General features: G+C 39.4%; 1 protein-coding gene across 6 annotated transcripts in view; it reads right to left on the bottom strand.

The window, feature by feature from the left end:
* The window catches only part of Arb2a (ARB2 cotranscriptional regulator A), a 415,675-nt gene that overhangs the window by 21,927 nt on the left and 374,315 nt on the right, over window positions 1–19,433 (bottom strand). Inside the window, exon 10 of one of the 6 annotated variants that reach the window (XM_085676904.2) lies at window positions 11,975–12,136. The exons of the other annotated variants lie outside the window; for them this stretch is intronic. Within the exon in view, the coding sequence (XP_085533030.1) occupies window positions 12,078–12,136 (59 nt within the window). The 3' untranslated portion in view covers window positions 11,975–12,077. Of the gene's footprint in view, window positions 1–11,974; window positions 12,137–19,433 lie in introns of those variants that run through there. 6 annotated transcript variants of the gene reach the window in all.

Here is a 19,433-nt window from a genome sequence, read left to right as displayed (position 1 = left end):
GCCAAGATGTCAGAGCATCCGTACTGCAAGGTCCAATGACTTGCTTTCCTTGCCAACCCCAAGCTTGGGAAGTGGATTCATAGCTACATGGCCAAGGGCCTTGCCAAAAAAGGCCAAGGTCTAATCCAGCTCCTGCTATGGCTCTAGCTTTAGATCAGCCCCCCACAGATACACTGTAAAAGTCCCATAGTAAAGGCTCTATGTGCCAATGAGAAGACATTTGTACTGGTCTGCCTTCTTACCCCTACCCCCAGTCTGCACATGGCTGCCTTCTTACCCCTCCCCTAATATGTACATGGCTGCCTTCTTACCCCTACCCCCAGACAGTACATAGCTGCCTTCTTATTCCCTATCTTCAACCTGCACATGGCAGACTTCTTACCCCTATCCCCAATCTGCACTTCTTTTCCCTACTCCCAATCTGCACACGGCTGGTATTCTGTGCTATACTTACAAATAAACTTGATACAGGATCATTTAAAAAGGAAAATGGCTTTGGGTTCACTTTTGCATATGATGAGATTATAGATGTCCAAAATCTGACAATAAGATTACAAAATGTTTTGCTCACATATTAGTTTGACCCTAAAACATTATCAATAAGTAGTTCAAATAATATGTAAAAACTGAAATCTAATTGTAAGCAGACAGACTTTAAGTTGTAATATGTTTATTTACAATTATTATCTTTCTGGAATAACAATGAAATTAAAATTAACTAAGTGTTACAGGTTAGATATAAAGAGCTCTCTGAAAGGCTCATGGACAGATGCTCCTTCCCTAGCTCATGGTGTTATTCACCATGATGAATACATGCTACAACAGTAGCATCTAACTGAAAAACCTTGTTTCTTATCTTCAAAGGCAAAATATGCTCACTGTGAAAAATGTGCAACATTCAATTCCAATAGACAGAAATATAGTATCCAGGAATAATTATTAGAGAATGATTTGGAATTTTGGGGAACAGCTTTTATTTGGATTTTAAACCTGTATTTTATCCATGCAAAAGAAAAGAACGTACTTATACTATAATCAACAATAGTTCCCACTTTATTTCACAATTTCATTTGATCCAAGTGTAACTGCTTCAAGTTTTATGACTGCAGAAGGGATACCAAACTCGTTTAAGAGCGCAACTATCTTGCAAGCTGAAATTACAAGAAAGTAATTTTAGAAAAAAAAAGAACTTCATTAAAAGTGGGTTCTGCCAGAGGGGTAGGCATAGAGTAAGGGACTAGAGGGAACAGCTAGATCTTGTTAGGAAAGGGAACAAGAATAGATAATTATGGATGTGGTGGTTGAAATGGGAGGGTAAAGGGGGGAGGGGAGGGGAGAAGAGCTGTGGAAGGGAACATGGGGAGAATCAGCTAAAGTTAAGGAACATTTGAGTGGTAGTATGGAAACCTAATAGAGAAAAAACTTCCTCAAATATATATCATTTATGAAGGTGTTCTAAATTAAATCAATAAATAATGAGGGAGACAGAGTTCCAACTGGCCAACTCCTGCGGCCAAATGAAGTTTCCAGTACTGGGATTGGGTTGTTGGTGAAAGGGGCCCCACAGGAATCCCCAAACAACCCAGGCTGTTGTCAAGACTATAGGTTGCTCTCCACAAACTGACAGCAAGGTCCCACTGTTGAAGACAACACCTACACAACTATTGAACATGGAGAAGTAGAACTCATGCCTACATAGAGTCTTTAACCCCCTATATTCCAGCATCTTTAGTACAGGAAGGTGCTCTGCACACTACCAAAGGACAAGTGTAAACACCAGCAGAGCCCCAAACACTTTGACCTACAGTGGTGTCCTACCTGCAAGATATGCTACTCAATGGTGAAGCAAAGTTTGTGGGAGTGGCCAATCAATACCCAATATCTGACTTGGCTAAAGTGCTACACCATGAGATGGCAACCCATACTTAACACTGCTTGAGTGACCAAGAACCTGAGACTAGATAACCCAGGGACCTGGGGTAAAACCAAATACTACCTTTCTAAAAACAAACAAACAAACACCATAGCAATAAAATGCTGCTACACTCATAGATCAGTGCCTTGTTCAGCCATTATCAGAGAAGCTTCCTCCTGTAGCAGATAGAAACAAATGCAGAGACCCCCACAGTCAGACACTACGCGCTGGGAGAGACCTGGGAACACTCAGCCTTAAATGTGATCTCATCACATCAAATTCCTCTCCTCAGAGCTCAGGGAACCCCTCAGAAGAGGAAGCAGAAGGAGTGTAAGAGCCAGAAGGAATGAAGGACACCGAGAAAACAAGGTCTTCTAAATCAACATGATCAAAGCCTATATGATCTCACAGAGACTGAGGCAGCACGCACAGGGCCTGCATGGGTCTGCACCGGGTTTTCTGTTCATCTAATATGGATTCCAGTTTAGTGTTTTGAGGATGTTTCTGAGTATGTTGATGAACATGTCTTTAATTCTTATGCTTTCTCTTTGTTTTTTTCCCTTCTGCTTCTTTGTCCCAACCAACTTTGATGCTATAGTTTTTGTTTTATCCTATTATATTTTATTTCGCTGTATTTAAAAATAAATGATGAATGAATGAATGAAAACTGTGCCACTAGGTTTTAACAACTAAATTTATACCTCTTGGAAGAGGAAAATCAATTTTCTCCAAAGGAGTGACCCAAGGTATATCAAGCACTTCAGGGCAGGCCTCAAACTCAGGAGTGGTTGACTAACACATAATGGATTCCAGAGGTTTTTTGTGTGTGCTTTTATTTGGTTGTAGTTTTATGTTTTGTTTTGCTTTTATTTTTGAGTACTGTTTTTTTTCTTGGTCTTGTTCTTGTATGTGGTTTTTGTTTGTTTGTCTTTTGAAAAAGAACTTAAAGTTGGATGGTTAGGGAGGGAAAGAGGATCTGGAAGGACTTGGGGGAGGGGAAGAGTGTGATCAAAATACATTTAAAGTTAAAGTTAAAATTGTTTTAAGTAATAAAAATATAATAAAAACAAGATAAAAAGTGAGTTCTGTGGGCTACAAAATGTTTTCCAAAGCTTCATTCTTAGAGCAATCTCAGACTGTCACAACCACATATTTTACAATATGTAAAATTACAAGAATCTTATCAAATTATATGGCAAGCCAAGTAAGGTGAATCATTATACAGAATTAGCATCTCTTTCCTTTCAAGTATTACCTCTGGAAGTGACTGCAATAATCTTAAAAGGCAAATAAGAAAATTTCAAATGAAAATGATTTTTACCTGGTGACAAACAATGGAGTGTCTGCTTCCTCCAACCAACTTCATCAGAGCCACTCTTGTATCATTTAAACATCGCAGGTCAAATGAAAAATAAACTGGTTCCTTTAAGAGGTCTTTGAAGAGACCTTTTAGCTGTTGAAGTGTGAGGCCCAGAGCAGGAGCCTCCAAGTTTAGTGGCCAGCTATCCTGACAGATGTGCATTTACAGAATTTCACGGGACTGAAAACAGCACAAGTAGACCATCTAGAGAGCAATTCACTTCTGAGTAAGAGTTGACTTGAAAATGTTTCATTCTTAATAAAGCTACTTTGCATTTCTAATATTTTTCACATTTAAGTTCAATAGTGAATTATCTAATCTTTTAAGGTAGACTCAAATAGGAAGGTTTCCCTCTGGTATGCATCTGGTATTCCTAAGTTTCTCTTAAAAGCAAAATCATTATCTCTTAGTGACATCATAAGCTAACACTGTACAACCTTGCCAACATGACCATCGAGATGTGAGCTGAACCAGGATGACACCGATTGGCATGACAAAGTGGGTGGCAAAAGAACATGAGGCTCAACGCTACAGAAAGAACTTTAGGCAACTGAGGAAAGCTGGGAACAGGAGAGGCATTCTTCCCCAGGGAACAGCACGCCAACTGGTTGTCCAGAGCCAAATGGTCAGCCCTGAAAACATATATTCGAGCAACATTATATGGACTGAGCAGGTAACATTTAGAAATATATAAGAAATATATAAATGCATCTAAAACAGTTTTAATAAAAAAAGAGGAATTTGAAGGAGAAAGGGAAGAGGTATATGAGAGGGTTTGGAGAGAGGAAAGGCAAAGGAGAAATATTATAATCTTAAAAATAAAACAACCCCCAAACTAAAAAAGATCAGATTTAATGAAATGTATCAAAGTGCTATAATTCTAATATTTCATATCTCTATATAAAATGTTTGAGTACCCAATATTCCAAGAAAATAAATTCAGAAATACTGCTTAGACAGGTGCAGCTCTACAACTTCAGCTTTAAGGAGGCTAGGGCAGACTGTTATCGGCCTGAGGCCAGCTTGCAAACATAAGGACTGGAGTTCAGATCCAAGCACCCATGTAACAAACCAAACGGTACTGAAAATGCCCACAGCCCCGGTGCTGAGCTGCGCAGAGACAGGAGAATTGCTGGGCTTGCTGGCTTCCACACTGGCTAAGGTGGGGCAGCCAGAGAGCAATGTTGGAGGACACCTGACATCCTCTTTTGTGTACATTATATATACACAAGTGCATCTGTGTGCACACACACAGACTAATAAAAAATTAAAAGTTAACCCCCCAAACATGGAGTTGAAGAGATGGTTCAGCAGTCACTTAATACTTAGTTCTCAGCATTCATGAGGCAGTTCATAATCATGTTCGAGTTTCAGAGGATCCACTGCCCTCTTCTGACCTTTCCAGGCTCTGGGCATGCATGTGGTACACATACACACGTGCAGACAAATACCCATGCACAAAATCAATACAAAATCTAAAAAAGTAAAAAAAAGAAACCCAAACAACAATAACAATAACATAAAACTAAGTTTAAAATCAGAATTTTAAAAAAAATGTTTTCAAACTTATAAAGTTGTAGGAGAGTTAACTTTTAGTTAATTTTTATGCAGATTCATTAGTTTTCAAAAAAATGTCACAGGTGTTCCCTTGCTACTCCACTGTCTACATCTCCACAGGTATGTACACATAGGAAGCTAGCTGAGAGTAGATGGGAACACCGTCCCCTTTGGAATGTGTTTCCTAACTACAGTCACAGTGCGGCTACCAAACTCAGGCTGTCACAGATACAGAGCTTCTCACTCTAGACCTCATGTCACGCTGGCTGCTGTCCTTATACCATCCTTTGCAGAACAGAACGAAGCCAGGATTACATCCTGAGAATTACTAAGCTTTAGGTGCTGGAAAATGGCTCATAGATTGAGAGAACCTGGTACTCTTGTACAGGGTTCAGTTCAGTTCCCAGTACCTAACACAGTGACTCACAACTACCACTCCAGTTTGAGGGGACCTGACACGCTCTTCTAGGCACCAGGTATGCAGGGTCACACGTATACACCAGTATGCAAATATAAAAAGAAATGCACCAACAAAATTTAAAATTACTGAGATTTAATAATTATTTTTACCTCTATCCATGTTGTCTTATTGTATTTCCAGCAGCAGTTAATGAAATTCACTCCATCATATCACCACATCACACTTTTATTTATTTTTATAAGACTTTGTGTGTTTGTCTGAGATGGGGGTCTTATTCTTTAACTCAGGCTGCCCTCAAACTCATGGATCCTCTTGTTGCAGCCTCTGGAGCACTGGGATTACAGGGTTGAGTCACTCTGGAGCACTAGGATTACCGGGGTGAGTCACTCTGGAACACTGAGATTATAGGTGTGAATCACTCCGGAGCACTGGGATTACAGGAATGAGTCACTCTGAAGCACTGGGATTACAGGGGTGAGTTACTGTAGAGCACTGGGATTATAGGGGTGAGTTACTCTGGAGCACTAGGATTACAGGGGTGAGTCACTCTGAAGCACTGGGAATACAGGAGTGAGCCACTCTGGAGCACTGGGATTACAGGGATGAGTCACTCTGGAACACTGGGATTACAGGGGTGAGTCACTCTGAAGCACTGGGATTATAGGAGTGAGCCACTCTGGAACACTGGGATTACATGGGTGAGTCACTCTGGAGCATTAGGATTGCAGGGGTGAGTGAGTCTCTATGTCTGAAACAGTCTTTTTTTCCCCCTTTTTTCCTGAGAGAGGGTCTTATGTAGTTCAGGTTACCCTGCATCTCACCATGAAGCTGAGGATGACCTTGACAGACTCTCCTGATTTAACCCCCAAGTGCTGTTTTCTAGAAATGTGTTGTCATATCTTGTTTTGTGTAGCATTGGTGATCAAATCCAGGGTTTTGTTCATTCTAGTCAAGCACTCTCTCAACTGAGGTACTTCCCCAACCCCACTATAATTCCTTCTTATGGGAGTATTTTTGTTAGGATCTACCAATTGTACAAAACAGTAGTAACATTTATACATACGCATACTTAGACACATTTTACCTCCTCCTTTACTCGCTCTGGACCTTTTCCTTCTTGTCCTGTTTTCTCTTCCCATTATTTTGTATCTTTTAAATGGAAGTTTTATTTCTATATAAAATTCCAGAAGGAGAATACTAATTAATTCATCAATATTTTTTATACTTTTAACAAACTACCTTAGTAAAAATGTAAGAATATGATTAAAATATGCCTAGCTAAGTTTCTATATCTACTAGTGAATAACTATATTAAATATTCACTTTTTAGCTGTGTCTTATATATACAGAAGCTTACAACTAGGAAAGAAGGGAACCATTTGCTATCCCAATGCACGCCTTCCTGCTATTTTGCTGGTTCTTAGATGGTGAACTGTAGCAAAATTAAAATCAGAAACATTTTTTACTTGCTAGAACTTTTGGTAGAGATGTTTGATAGAGGAGATCGAAATCAGTGACTAAAGTTTCCTAAATATTTGAGACATATTTAACTATGATAATTTCTACATACTCATTAGAAAATGTACAATTAGCTGCATATACTTATGCTGAGGGCTTAGAAATAGTGTACACAGCTGAACTGAGCAACTTAATGATTAAGATCTATTTCTGGCTACTCTATCAATATGCTTGCAATTCTGCGTAAGCTATTTAACTTTGAGTTGTTTTAATTTCTCTATTCTTAAAGGCAGAATGAATACTGTTTAACATACAGAGTGTGCAGACCTCATAGAGGTATGCTACTAAACTTGTAATATGAACACAGCAAAAGAGCACAGAAGCACAGGGCCAACCTTATAGAGAATCATCAAAACTACAACATTCACTCAGAAAAACAGGGGAAATGCTATGTGTTCATTAAGCAAAAAAGCATAAAAATCAAGCTAGTAAAAAGAAATTAGAAGTCACCAATAATTCTCTTGGCCATTATCAACTTGGCATTTGTCCTTTCAGGCATTTCTCATAAATACATCCTCAATTTTTGTTGACAAAACACACAACTTTAATAATTGGAAAATAAATTGTATTTCAACACTAATTCATTTTTTAAAAGTTTCCATAATGAAAGTTCTTGATTTGATAATCATTCAACTCTCCCACTTGTAAAAAAAATATGAAAAAATATAAAATATAGTAATTTGGTAGTCTCAGAGAGGTATCCAAAGTAGGTAGAATGGAAGAAGTGAAAAACCCTACAAAGACAGGCTCTGTATGGGGTGTGCCTTTGCCTGGGGGATTCACCTTTCTTCTATGCAGAGTGACCAGGGCACAGGCTGAGGAGCTCACCTTCACTGCTTGAGGTCTCTAGGGATAGAATTTCAGGAGTGAGAATAGCTGGAAACTGGAAACAAAGAAGGAAAATTCTTCACAGAAAGAAGTCAACCACAGAAGGGAGCAATTTACACACACAAATGAAAATAGAGCACACACACACAAAAAAGCCAAAGCACCCTTGGGAATGACCAACAGGAGCACCAAAGCTGACTACCAAGCACAGTGGCAATTCACAGTAGACCATATATCACTCAGGAAGCTGAGGCAGGAGGCATCTGGGGGTAGCACACACACCTTGAATCCCAGGATTTGGGATGGGGGAACAGGCAGATCACTATGAGTTTGAGGACAGCCTGGTCTACTATAGAGACTTCTGGGCAAGCATACATAAGTTAAAAAAAAAAAAAGGAGAAAGAACAAATTATTGACTGGAAAAATAGCAAAGGCATATATATAATGGTAGACATAACAACCATATCAAAACTACAAGATTAAATGTACTAGCAATTGTAATTAAATTTAAATGTACTAAAAACTGTAATTAAAATTATTAATATAAAAGACTACAATGAACATGGGCGAAGAGTTAAGCAACCAAGTGGAAAGAATGTGTGTAAATCATTAGCAGGCATGTGAATGAACAGTGTGAAGACACAGGAGCTCAGGTACAACGAATGTCCATAGATTACACACAAGCATGTCAAATGGTGTAATTAATTTTTAAAATCACTTGTCAGATATTTGAAAAGTAAAGCAAGATACACAGCTCATCCTATGACTGCATTCTCACTATGAGCTATTTACTCCCCTAACCAAATGCTTAGAGAAGAGCATGCATAGAAACACGCAGAGCACCTTTATCCGCAGCAACCCCAAACTGAATATAGTTCTAATGCCCATCGACATGAAAATGGGATGGGTGAATTGTGGGAGATTTGCCAAGTGAGCACTACTTAACAGTTACAGAGCAATGAATACGATGGCTACTGTCAGTGCCAGCTTGACAGACCCTACAGCAGTGGCTCTCAACCTTCCTAGTGCTGTGACCTCATTTGGAGATCCCAATTATAAAATTATTTTTGTTGCTACTTCATAATTGTAACTAAATTACAGTTAAGAATCAAGATGTAAATATCTTTGGAGGTGAGGTTTGGGGGGGGTCGTGACCCACAGGTTGAGAACCACTGCTAAAAGATTACCTCGGAGATGGACCTTTGAGTGTGCCTGTGGGATTCTTTTGATTAGATTAATTGACGAGAGAAGGTCCATCTTAGGCATGTGTGAGTGTAGAGAGCTGCGTGGAGCCGCACCTTTAAGATGGCACCGGCTACCGCCCTCTGTGAGTGCTTTCTCAGTGGTAAACAACACCTCATTTGGCTAAGGCTTGCGTATAAGTGGACCTATGGACAGTGCCCACGTGGCGATCCAGGGTTGGTTGCCTGAGGCTATTTAAGGGCTGGGAGAGGTTTGCCCAGGGAGAGAAACAAGAAAGAAATGATTGTAATAAGTTCCTGAGTAAACTGCCTGCAAGAAGAGCTCTGGTGTTGCATCTTCCTTGCTGGTCCAGGCGGTCCCGACATGTGAGGTCATTCCTTAGGCAGGAGGGTCCTGCACCTCATGAAATGGAGAAAGCACACACAGCAACATACAACCCATTCCTCTCTCGTTACTGATTGTGGCTGTACTGTAAACATGTGTTTCAAGCTCCTGATGCTTCACTCTTACTGTCTTGATGAACTGTATGTTGAACTATGACCAAAATAAACTATTTCCCCCATAAGTTGTTTTTTTGCAGAGTGTTTTATTACAGCAAGAGGGAAGAAACTAAGACAGTGAGCGTATGGATCTTGAAAACAACCTATTAGGGGATAGAAGCCAAACCCAGAATATAGGCTGTGTATGTTATTTATACGGGATCAAACATGGAAAAGAAAGGAGAAAAGAAGAACTATGGTGATAAAATTTAGAACAAAGATTGTGGAGTAGGGTGGGGACTGGATCAAGGAAGACTCACCAGAAGGAACTAAAATATCTGGGTGGCCGGCAGCTCACAGCTCATCACTTTCTAATTTTAGCTGCTAGGGGTCTATGAGCAGAAGAATATGGTGGGCAATTAGGCTTGGCGACTATGAAAGGAATGAGATAGTCTGCTGTGAACCAAACCCAAGATGTATTCCTCCCAAGATACATTATCAAGAGAGGCTATCATATACTATAAAATATGCCAATACCAACAAATTATCAAGAGAGAGGCTATCATATACTATAAAATATGCCAATACCAACGAATGACAAGTTCTTTACATAAAATACAAGAAGAATAAAAAAATAAACAAACACACAAACAGTTAAAAGAATTTAAGAAGGCAAGACGGTCAGAAAACGAACTGGATGGAACCACAGAGGAAATGAGAGGTTCTGGGGGTCTGCAGGAGGACTGGACAGAACCACGGAGGAGATGAGAGGTTCTGGGGGTCAGCAGGAGGACTGGACAGAACCACAGAGGAGATGAGAGGTTCTGGGGGTCAGCAGGAGGACTGGACAGAACCATGGAGGAGATGAGAGGTTCTGGGGGTCTGCAGGAGGACTGGACAGAACCACGGAGGAGATGAGAGGTTCTGGGGGTCTGCAGGAGGACTGGACAGAACCACGGAGGAGATGAGAGGTTCTGGGGGTCTGCAGGAGGACTGGACAGAACCACGGAGGAGATGAGAAACTCTAAGGGTCAGACAGAAAAACCAGTGGGCAGTCTCGGTAACAAATTCGATCAAACACAAGAAAAAAAAATCAAAGAGCTTGAAGAAAGGTCTTTTGTTAGTGAGAAATAGAAAGAACAAAAGAGAAGTAGAAAACCACAAGGAGAAAATGAAAGAGCTTTGGGATACCCCTAAAAAGTCAAATATTCATATTATTGGAAAATCTGGGGAAGAGCTACAGGTCGAAGGCATAGAAAACCTCCTCAAGCAAAAGAATAGCTTCATAATAATTTTCCAATCTTAGAAATAAAGGCATTGAGTTACAAGAAACATTTAGAACCTTAAATACATATGACCATAGAAGTCTATAACCATGACATATTATAGTTAAGGTTAGAAAAAGTACAGGACAAAGAAAGAATATTAGAATCTGCAAGAGAGAAAGATCAAGTAACATGTAAAGGCAAATATATTAGACAAATGGCAGATTTCTCAGAAGGAACTCTAAATATTAGAAGGTCACAGAATGATATACTTTGGGTCCAGAATGAACATAACTACCAACCAAGATTGCTGTATTAACCAACATGGCTGTCCCTTCACAGTTGAAGGAGAAGCAATGACTTTCAATGATAAAGATAAATCAAGGGGAATGCAGGAACCAGAATTACAAAAGGTGCTTAAGGGAATCCTATACCCAGAAGATAAAGAACTCTGCAAATACCATCATTAAAAATGCGAAAAAACCACTAGAAAAATAGACAAGCTAAGGAAGAAAAACAAAAAAGTGCAACTAATACAGCATATCATGAAATTTACAAGCTAAATAGGAAGAAATAAGCAAAATATATTCTAAAATACTTGAGGATAACAGGAATAAAATATAAATTTATATGCTAAGTATAACAACATCTAATTTTATAAAAACAAAACAGTGCTAGATGTAAAAAGGAGATGTGGGCCTCAATTTATTAGACTTTTAATAGCAAGACTAACATCCTACCACTGGAGAAAGCACCACAACATTCACTGAACGCACAAGAGACTTCAAGCAGCCAAGGAAACCTGAGCAAAACTATACTGGAGTCAAAATAAGAGACAAGGAAGACACCAGGATTTCAGCACAGGTGGATTTCCCAGGTAAGACTTAAAGGACAGAGAACAGGAATTGCCACCTGAATTACACCCAAGGGTCTACCCAGCACAGGGGCTGGGCCTCAGGCTGTCACATCACCTACGGAGTGAGAAGGAATGGCCTCCATAGGCTCACCATAGGCCAATTAGATTTGAATATTTGGCTCCCAGCTGTGATCTGTGTGGGAAAGATTAAGAGGTGTGACCTTATTGGAGGAGGTGTGTTAATTAACTCATGTTAATATTCTTGATGTTTATTATAATGGTAATTACAGTGAGTTTCTCTGGTTGGAATCTATCCTTCAAAAAGCTGACGCTAAGGGTTTGGGGTTAAAGCTAAAGGGGTAGGGTGCTTGCCAATGGGCACTCAGCCCTGGGTTTGATCCATTGATCCCCAGCACTCCACAAATCAGGCATAGTGGCACAAAATTGCAATTCCAGGACACAGAAGGTAGAGGCAGGAGGATTAGAAGTTCAAGATCATCCTCAGCTACATGAGCTGGATGCTAGACTGTGCTACGTAAGAGCCCAGTCTACATAAAATAAAAAAGAAAAAATACATGATGAAAGACTTTATTATTAAAGCAACAGTGTTGGGAGTGGGAACCTAACGGGAAGTGGTTAGGTCATCGCGGCTCTTCATCCATGGATAAATGCCAATTAGAAAAGGAGTTGTGCCATAAATACAAACACTTGCTTTCTCTTGGCCTCTTGTTGCCCTATGGAAAAAGAGTGAAAAAATCATCTTAACACATGCTTGCCCCCCAGTCTTTAACTTCCTGGCCTCCAGACCAGGAAGTATGTATACATGGGTATACATACTTTTTGAAGCCCAACAAGTTGAAAATTGAAAACCTGATATTTTGTCACATGTAAAATTTATACCTAAAATATAAGAATATAATCTAGATGAAAAATTAAAATTCATATTTATTTTACTTTGTGTTATATAATAAATAATATATAATGATAGATAAAATTATGAACTAATTATGTTATATAATTATACTATATATTAATCATATTTTATATATACGACATATACTGTACTTTATAATAATTATATATTGATTATATTTATAATTGCATTATAAAATATAGTATAATTATGTTATATTAAATTATAATTTATTACAACGTATTAAATACAGTAAGGTATCATATTTCAAATATGTATAAAATAAGAGTCAATTAATATTAGTAAATAAGTTTACATTATTGATTTAGGACAGTCTTTTCTCATAATTTTCTTCATTTTTTTTCTTTTTCTTAATTTTAAAAATTAGTTTTTTGAGAATTTTTTCTTTTCTTTTCTTTTTTTTTGAGACAGGGTTTCTATGTAGCTTTGGGGCCTGTCCTGGAACTAGCTCTTGTAGACCAGGCTGGCCTTGTACTCAGCGAGAGTCACCTGCCTCCAGAGTCCTGGGATTAAAGGTGTGTGCCACCACTGCCCAGCTTTTTTTTTTTTTTTTTTTAAATTCATTTTCCTTTGTTCTCTATGCTCTGGTATTTTGCCTGCACGCGTGTCTGTGTGATGATGGCAGATCTCCTGGAACTGGAGTTACAGGCAGCTGTGAGCTGCCATGTGGGTGCTGGGACTTGAACTCAGGTCCTCTGAAAGAACAGTCAGTGCTCTTAACCATTAAGCCATCTCTCCAGCCTGATTTTTTTAAAAGATTTATTTATTATGTATACAGTATTCTTAGTATTCTGTTTGCATGTATGCCTGCAGGCCAGAAGAGGGCACCAGATCTCAAAACAGATGGTTGTGAGCCACCAGGTGGTTGCTTGGAATTGAACTCAGGACCGTTGGAGGGGCAGGCAGTGCTCTTAACCACTGAGCCATCTCTCCAGCCCCCTCCAGCCTGTTTTTTGAGAATTCCATACAATGTGTTTTTATCATATTCATCTCCATTCCTCAACTCCCCCCAGATCCATGTTGTCTTTCAGATTCACTAGATTTTGTATTAACCCTTGCTTTTTAAACCCACTGAGTCCAACTGGTGCTACCACTTTACTCTTGGGTACGTGGTCTTCTGGGGGATGACAGTCAATCGACCAGGGACCGCAGTGTTACAGAAAACTGGCTTTTCCTCTCCCATGAGCTCCTTGGTTAGGGGTGAGACCACGCCCACTTCCCCTGCTCCCTGCAGGAGATTTGTCTCACTAGGACCTGGGCAGGTCTTCTGCATTGTCATAGCTTCTGTGAGTCGGACAGTTTTTCCTCACACGATTTAGGCAAGGTCAACGGCTTATTCAGGACTCCATTCCTCCTGAAAGTGCTGTGAAACAAGCTAACCTGTCTAGATGAGAGTGCTTTTATTTTTTGGTTCTCATTGTTATAAGTCTCACAAAAGAATAGACTCATCAACTAATCTGTAGAGGCAAATCTGCTATCAGCACTAACAAGACAAGCTGGTGGTACTGTGATCAAGCATACTTGGTAACTCGTAGGTACAGAACTTGCCAGGTTCATATGATGCTATGTCCAACATCTGCAGGGAGCAGGCACTCACACACTTGTCAGGGGAAGGGTACACAGAGCACCAAGGGGTGGGCAAGGCTTCCACTGCGGCCAAAGTCATAGTCCCCAAGGGACAACCTGGTAAAGGCTCACCCACCCTTTTATTATGTAGATTACTAATATGAATCATTACATCCCTGGATAAACATCAACTGATGAAATGAAAAAATGTGTCACAATAGGTTTTATTCAATTATAAGGAAAAGTGGAATTTTGAAATTTGCAGGGTAACAGATGGAACTGGAAAAAGGTTAAACCAAGAGCGAGGTGACCCAGGCCCAGTTGAACAAGTGCTGCACACGCTCTTTCACACGTGCGAGTTCCTAGTGTGTTGTATCTGGAGCACTCTTAGAGACCACTGGGAGGGGGGGCAGAGAAATAATTTAGTCGGGAATACCCTCTTTACTTTGTACACACACTTCAGTGTCCTCGATAGGTGACAGAGTTTTAACAAGACTCTGGGGACTGTGCATATGAAGCACAGCCCCACTACTGCCGGAGACCTTCAGACCCAGACGTGCTCTTTCTACTTAGGAGCGTGGTAATGGGAATGCCACATTAAACACCATTAAATACAAGTATTTTCCTGTTGTCACTGTCTTCATTTATTTTGCCAAGGCCTACTTTCTAAAACTGATGAGTTGGTGTGACTAATAAATCTTTAAAATGTATTTTTAAAAATTAAATAGGTTTAAATTTCTCCACAATGAAACATTTCAAAATCCCTCCAATACTGCTCTGAAATGTACTGTTTGCTACTGTGTACAGAGCCACCTTGCTGCACCATGACACAGCACAACAACTTGCTTGTTCCTATCAACTATAACACAACATTAATTTTTACTGCTCACCTTGTTTATAAAGTCATTTGAGTATGCTCAGCATAAAAGCTCCACTTTGTCTTTATAAAATCTTGAACACTTGTGTAACTTTTATGAATACAATTTCTATGTTTACGAATGGTCTTTATAAAAATCATCTATTTTTCTGATTGAATCTGGGAGCCATTTTTTCTGCTCATATTTTAGTAGCTTTCTGTTGCCAGAAGATTCTGCTGATGGCTTTCCCACAGTCATGACAGTCAAACCTTCAGACTGGCAATCCTGTGGCATCTCTACTGACTTCTGTCTGTGTGTGGCTCCTCTTGAAGACACGGATACAGTGATGGAAAGCACACAGCCTTAGACACACAACCTCTGGGCTGACATCTGTTTAACACTTTGCAGCTTTCTGAGGCTCTGGAATCACTTTGCTGAGTCTCTGCTCCTTCACATGTAAAATAGAAACAATAATACCCATTTTATGTCATTTTTGTGGGATCTATGAAATTGTAGATGAGAAAGGATTTTAGACCTTCTACAGGAGCATCCATACGGACACATGAATCACAGTGCCACATAGTGAGATACTTGTGCCCTTTATTCTCAAGCCCAGAGAATACTGTTACAGGGTTTCCTTTATAGATATTGCCATTTGCATTGACCATATACATCCAGGCCAGTTTACAGGAGTGTTTACATTTACACACACACACACACACACACACACACACACACACACACACGAGAAAACAACCTTGTACCAATTTACAGGATTTTTTTCTATAAGACAGTTTTATAGTTAACACAATGACAGAAAAGGTTCTGGCCTTCTAGTATGTATCTATTTTCTGCACCATCTTACTATGAGTTCCTAGTCTTTTTTGTAGCCTTTCAATTTTCTCTATTGCGAGTTTAGAGGACATTTGTGATTTTTTTCTTCTGCATAGCTTCTGATTCACTTCCACTGGCTAAAGGAATACAACAGCCTATAAATGGTATTGGCAAATCTTTGAAAGCTTGTCAGGAATTCACAAGGGAAGGAGCAAGAAATTCAGGTGGATTGATGCATTTCTTTTACTTATCCTGGATGAAATATCATAGTTAATGCTATCATGTTGTTCTACTGTCATTTTCAAGCACTTAAGTGAAGGACAGCATCAGTAGGAGAAGCAGAGAGCATCCACGGCGAGACACTGAATAGAGAGGCATCCAACATGTCCTCAGTTGGAGAATCATTCCCCACGCTTTCCGGTCCCAGTTACTCTCAGCCTCACCACTTTGTCAAAGACGTTCTGTATGCTGCATCATTTACTTGTTTGGGAATTTATTTAATGGATTTTATCCTGGCTCATGCCTACTGTTTATTTCTGTTTAAGATGTCCACCCCTCTAAGCCTTTGCCACAACTTCCATTGTGTCCTTTCTCAGTGAATATCTGCGCACAGTGGGCAAGTAACATGCACTTTCTGACTGGTTGACAAAATAAAAAGTAGTGGGAGCTCAATGAACACTGAAGCTCATTAAAAGTAGTAATGGAATTTCCTCAGGTAAAGACTTAATCTCAAATGTTTTGTTTTATAGAGAAAGTAATATATTATCATAAAAATAAAAATTCAAAGCTCTTTACATGCTTTAAAAATGGGTGCCAGGCTCCAAATACTAAGAACTATGCCTGAGGTAAGGCAAAGCCTGCTTCTAATCTGCTGAGAGGTCTCTTTTCCTCAGAAGCTCATCATTCTGGTGAGATGAGCACACAAACGTGACTGTTAAAAGCTCCTTGATATACACAAGATATAACTAAGAATGCATTTGGTTAAAACCAAATTCAAAGCTACTTTCTGGTTTTTGTATTAACAGGGGAGTCTCGCTAAGAAGAACTACCCCTATCCCATAGATATAACTTTAAAGATTCATGTACTATTCAGATTTATTCATTGTTATTTTTTTATTTAAAAGTAGTAAGAAGAAATGGGCACTGTTCTATTATTTTGATTTTTAATATCTCTTAACATTTAAATACATTTAAAAGAGAAACAAACACAAACAAAACACTACATATCTTTATTTTCTTCCTCCGAACACACGGCAGGCCAGCATGACAACAAGCGTGGCCGAGCTCTGAAGTCTGGAGAGGAGCTGTAGCTTCACTCCGCGCTCTCACTCATACCTCAGAGCCCGATTCTGGGCCTTGTGTGCACTAACAACTGTCGGTAAAGCTTCTTATGTCCTTTTAGTTTCTCCACGCTGCCCTCCCGCCTCACCACTGGCTAGGTCCTCACACACTTCATGTCTCAGAGTGTGAACTGCCACTATGGAAGATGACTTCCGTGTGTGTGAGAGAACACTGAGAATTGTGAGCAGAAGTGAGCTAACTCTGCATTCTCTGCAGATGAACAGAACACACGGACCATTTGGGGGCAGCCTCTCTCAGAGCACAGTCACCAGCAACATACTCCCAACCTTGTATGCTTCTTCAAGCTTTGTAGCTGTCTACTCTGTGGGAGGCAGGGCAGGAATGAGAAACCTGGGATACAGGTGACTTGGCACGACCAACGGAAGAGCCTACTTGGCTACACTAGCAAGGGAGATGATGAGAAAGTTCTGTTAGAACTCTTGACTGTATGCAAGATAAATCACAATTGATTTTTCCTTCACATGCATTTGCCAGAAAACAGAAATATCTTAAAATACTTAAGATGATTTTGTTTCAGTACAGAGATGTTAACAAAAAGTTGCACCTGAGGGTACACTGCCCTCTCTTGGGACTGGAGGGGGAGAAGGGTGAGTGGGGGAGCAGGAGGGAGATGGGAGGGGGGGAGGAAGTGGAAGTTTTGATTTATATTTATATTTATTTATAAATCTATAAAAAAAATAAAAAAGAAAATAAAAGATAAAAAAATGTTAATAGCTAAAAAAAAGCCCTGCACCTGTAGCTTAAATACACTGTTGTTTGAAGAGCAGAAATCATGTGGCAACCTTGAAAGTGCCATTTGTTTTTGTCCAAGTTCCTACTAAGAACATCAGTACCCAAATTTGCTCTCATGTGCACTGCCTTAAAGCAGACCCTCATGTTTTCTGGATTGTAATTAAGTAAGTGGCTATGGCACATGCTAGACAGGACTCGCATGTCTCTGGATTGTAAGCTGGGCTTCTGCTATTTATAGCGTAGCAGTGACTGTACTCAGTGCCTCCAGAACCTTAATGTGAGGGGCTCAATCAGGGTCTCGTTAGACGCCATAGTCTTATGCACTCATTGCCTAGCACAAATATCATAACAATGGCATAGAAGCACCCAGTTTAAGGTACATAAATTACATATTTTTAAGGTTCTTCCATAATACAGTGAATTATGATAAACATTATGGTAGTCTGCCCCTGAATCCTATAATTTAGTTATAATCCAATATTATAATTCACGTCTTTACTGATCATTGCTAGAAAATACTAACAAGGTAAAGAAGGCTAACTATTTTATAGTACTTTGTTGAACTCTCTGGCCCAGTGTGTTCACTTCTATTTCTGGAATAATACACAATCCATGTGACTTGTTTTTCTTTTTCCCTCTAGAAACAATGACTCTAAAGAGCTGAGGATAAGTGATTAACAAGAAGATGCTATCACTGACTTCAAAGAGTCTATGGAGAAACAAGGCATCAAGCAAAGAATTTAACAAATATCAGCTTATTTCTGAGCAAATGCCATAGGGTGCCTTCCTTGGCAAGTAGTGTGCAGAGATTCGCCTTCTGGACGAGTTTGCCTGCTGTGCTCTTTAAGCAAGGTCAATCTTGCCAGCCTTCATTGAATTTTCTGTCTTGATTTTAAGGAAACTTAAATGTTCCAATGTTAATGTGATTGTTTTATTATAGGCTGATGGACAGTTAGTTTTACCTTGAACTACTTTCTAATTTAATGAAAATGGTTGTTGTAGCTATGACATCTTCTGTCTATCTTATTTCTTAAAGCCTAACCAAAGGAAAGGCCACAGGGAGAGGACTCAGTAACAGACACCCTATCACAAGGTCTTCTTAAAGTATTATTTACAGTTGTGTTTTAAAACTTGAGTTCTTCTATATACTCATTTTTTGTATAAAACAACATAAATTTTTATACCAATTTCAACTTGGAGTTATCTTCAAAGCCTGTGATGATGTCTAACAATGAGGATTTCAATCACCTTCAGCACCACAACAGAAACAAGAACCGATTAACATTTCATAGAAATACCACAGAACATGCTATGTCAAAAATCCCAATTCCACCATCTTTTAAATTCTACAGTACTTTAATGGTGCTTCTAATAGTGCCTAACACTTGGAAGGATTCCACTGTTTGGCTCATACAAAGTGGTTTTTCGACAGCAAATGTGTAGGAACCAGGATCCCTACTGAAGCTTGAATCTGAGCCATCTAGACATGATGATGTTGCCCAAATGTCAAGTGGTTCCCATTGGCAATACCATATAATATCTTCTCACTGAAGCATGAAGCTGAGTTTGGGGGATATTTAGCTACTAAAGAAGCAGACATTATCTAAGTCTTCATCAGATGGAAAAAATTGAAAAAGACTTGCTGGCATTTATTCATTAGAGAATGAAGAAACTGAGATGCCAAATAAAGTTAACGGCTCCAGGGAGAAACTGGAACTTGTGTTCTGAAGGCTTCATCATCACTAT

Source organism: Myodes glareolus, chromosome 15, assembly GCF_982192425.1.
Source record: "Myodes glareolus chromosome 15, mMyoGla1.1, whole genome shotgun sequence".
Classification (NCBI taxonomy): domain Eukaryota; kingdom Metazoa; phylum Chordata; class Mammalia; order Rodentia; family Cricetidae; genus Myodes; species Myodes glareolus.
The sequence above is the reverse complement of the archived record's forward strand: the minus strand, read 5'-3'. Positions and strand labels throughout refer to the sequence as shown.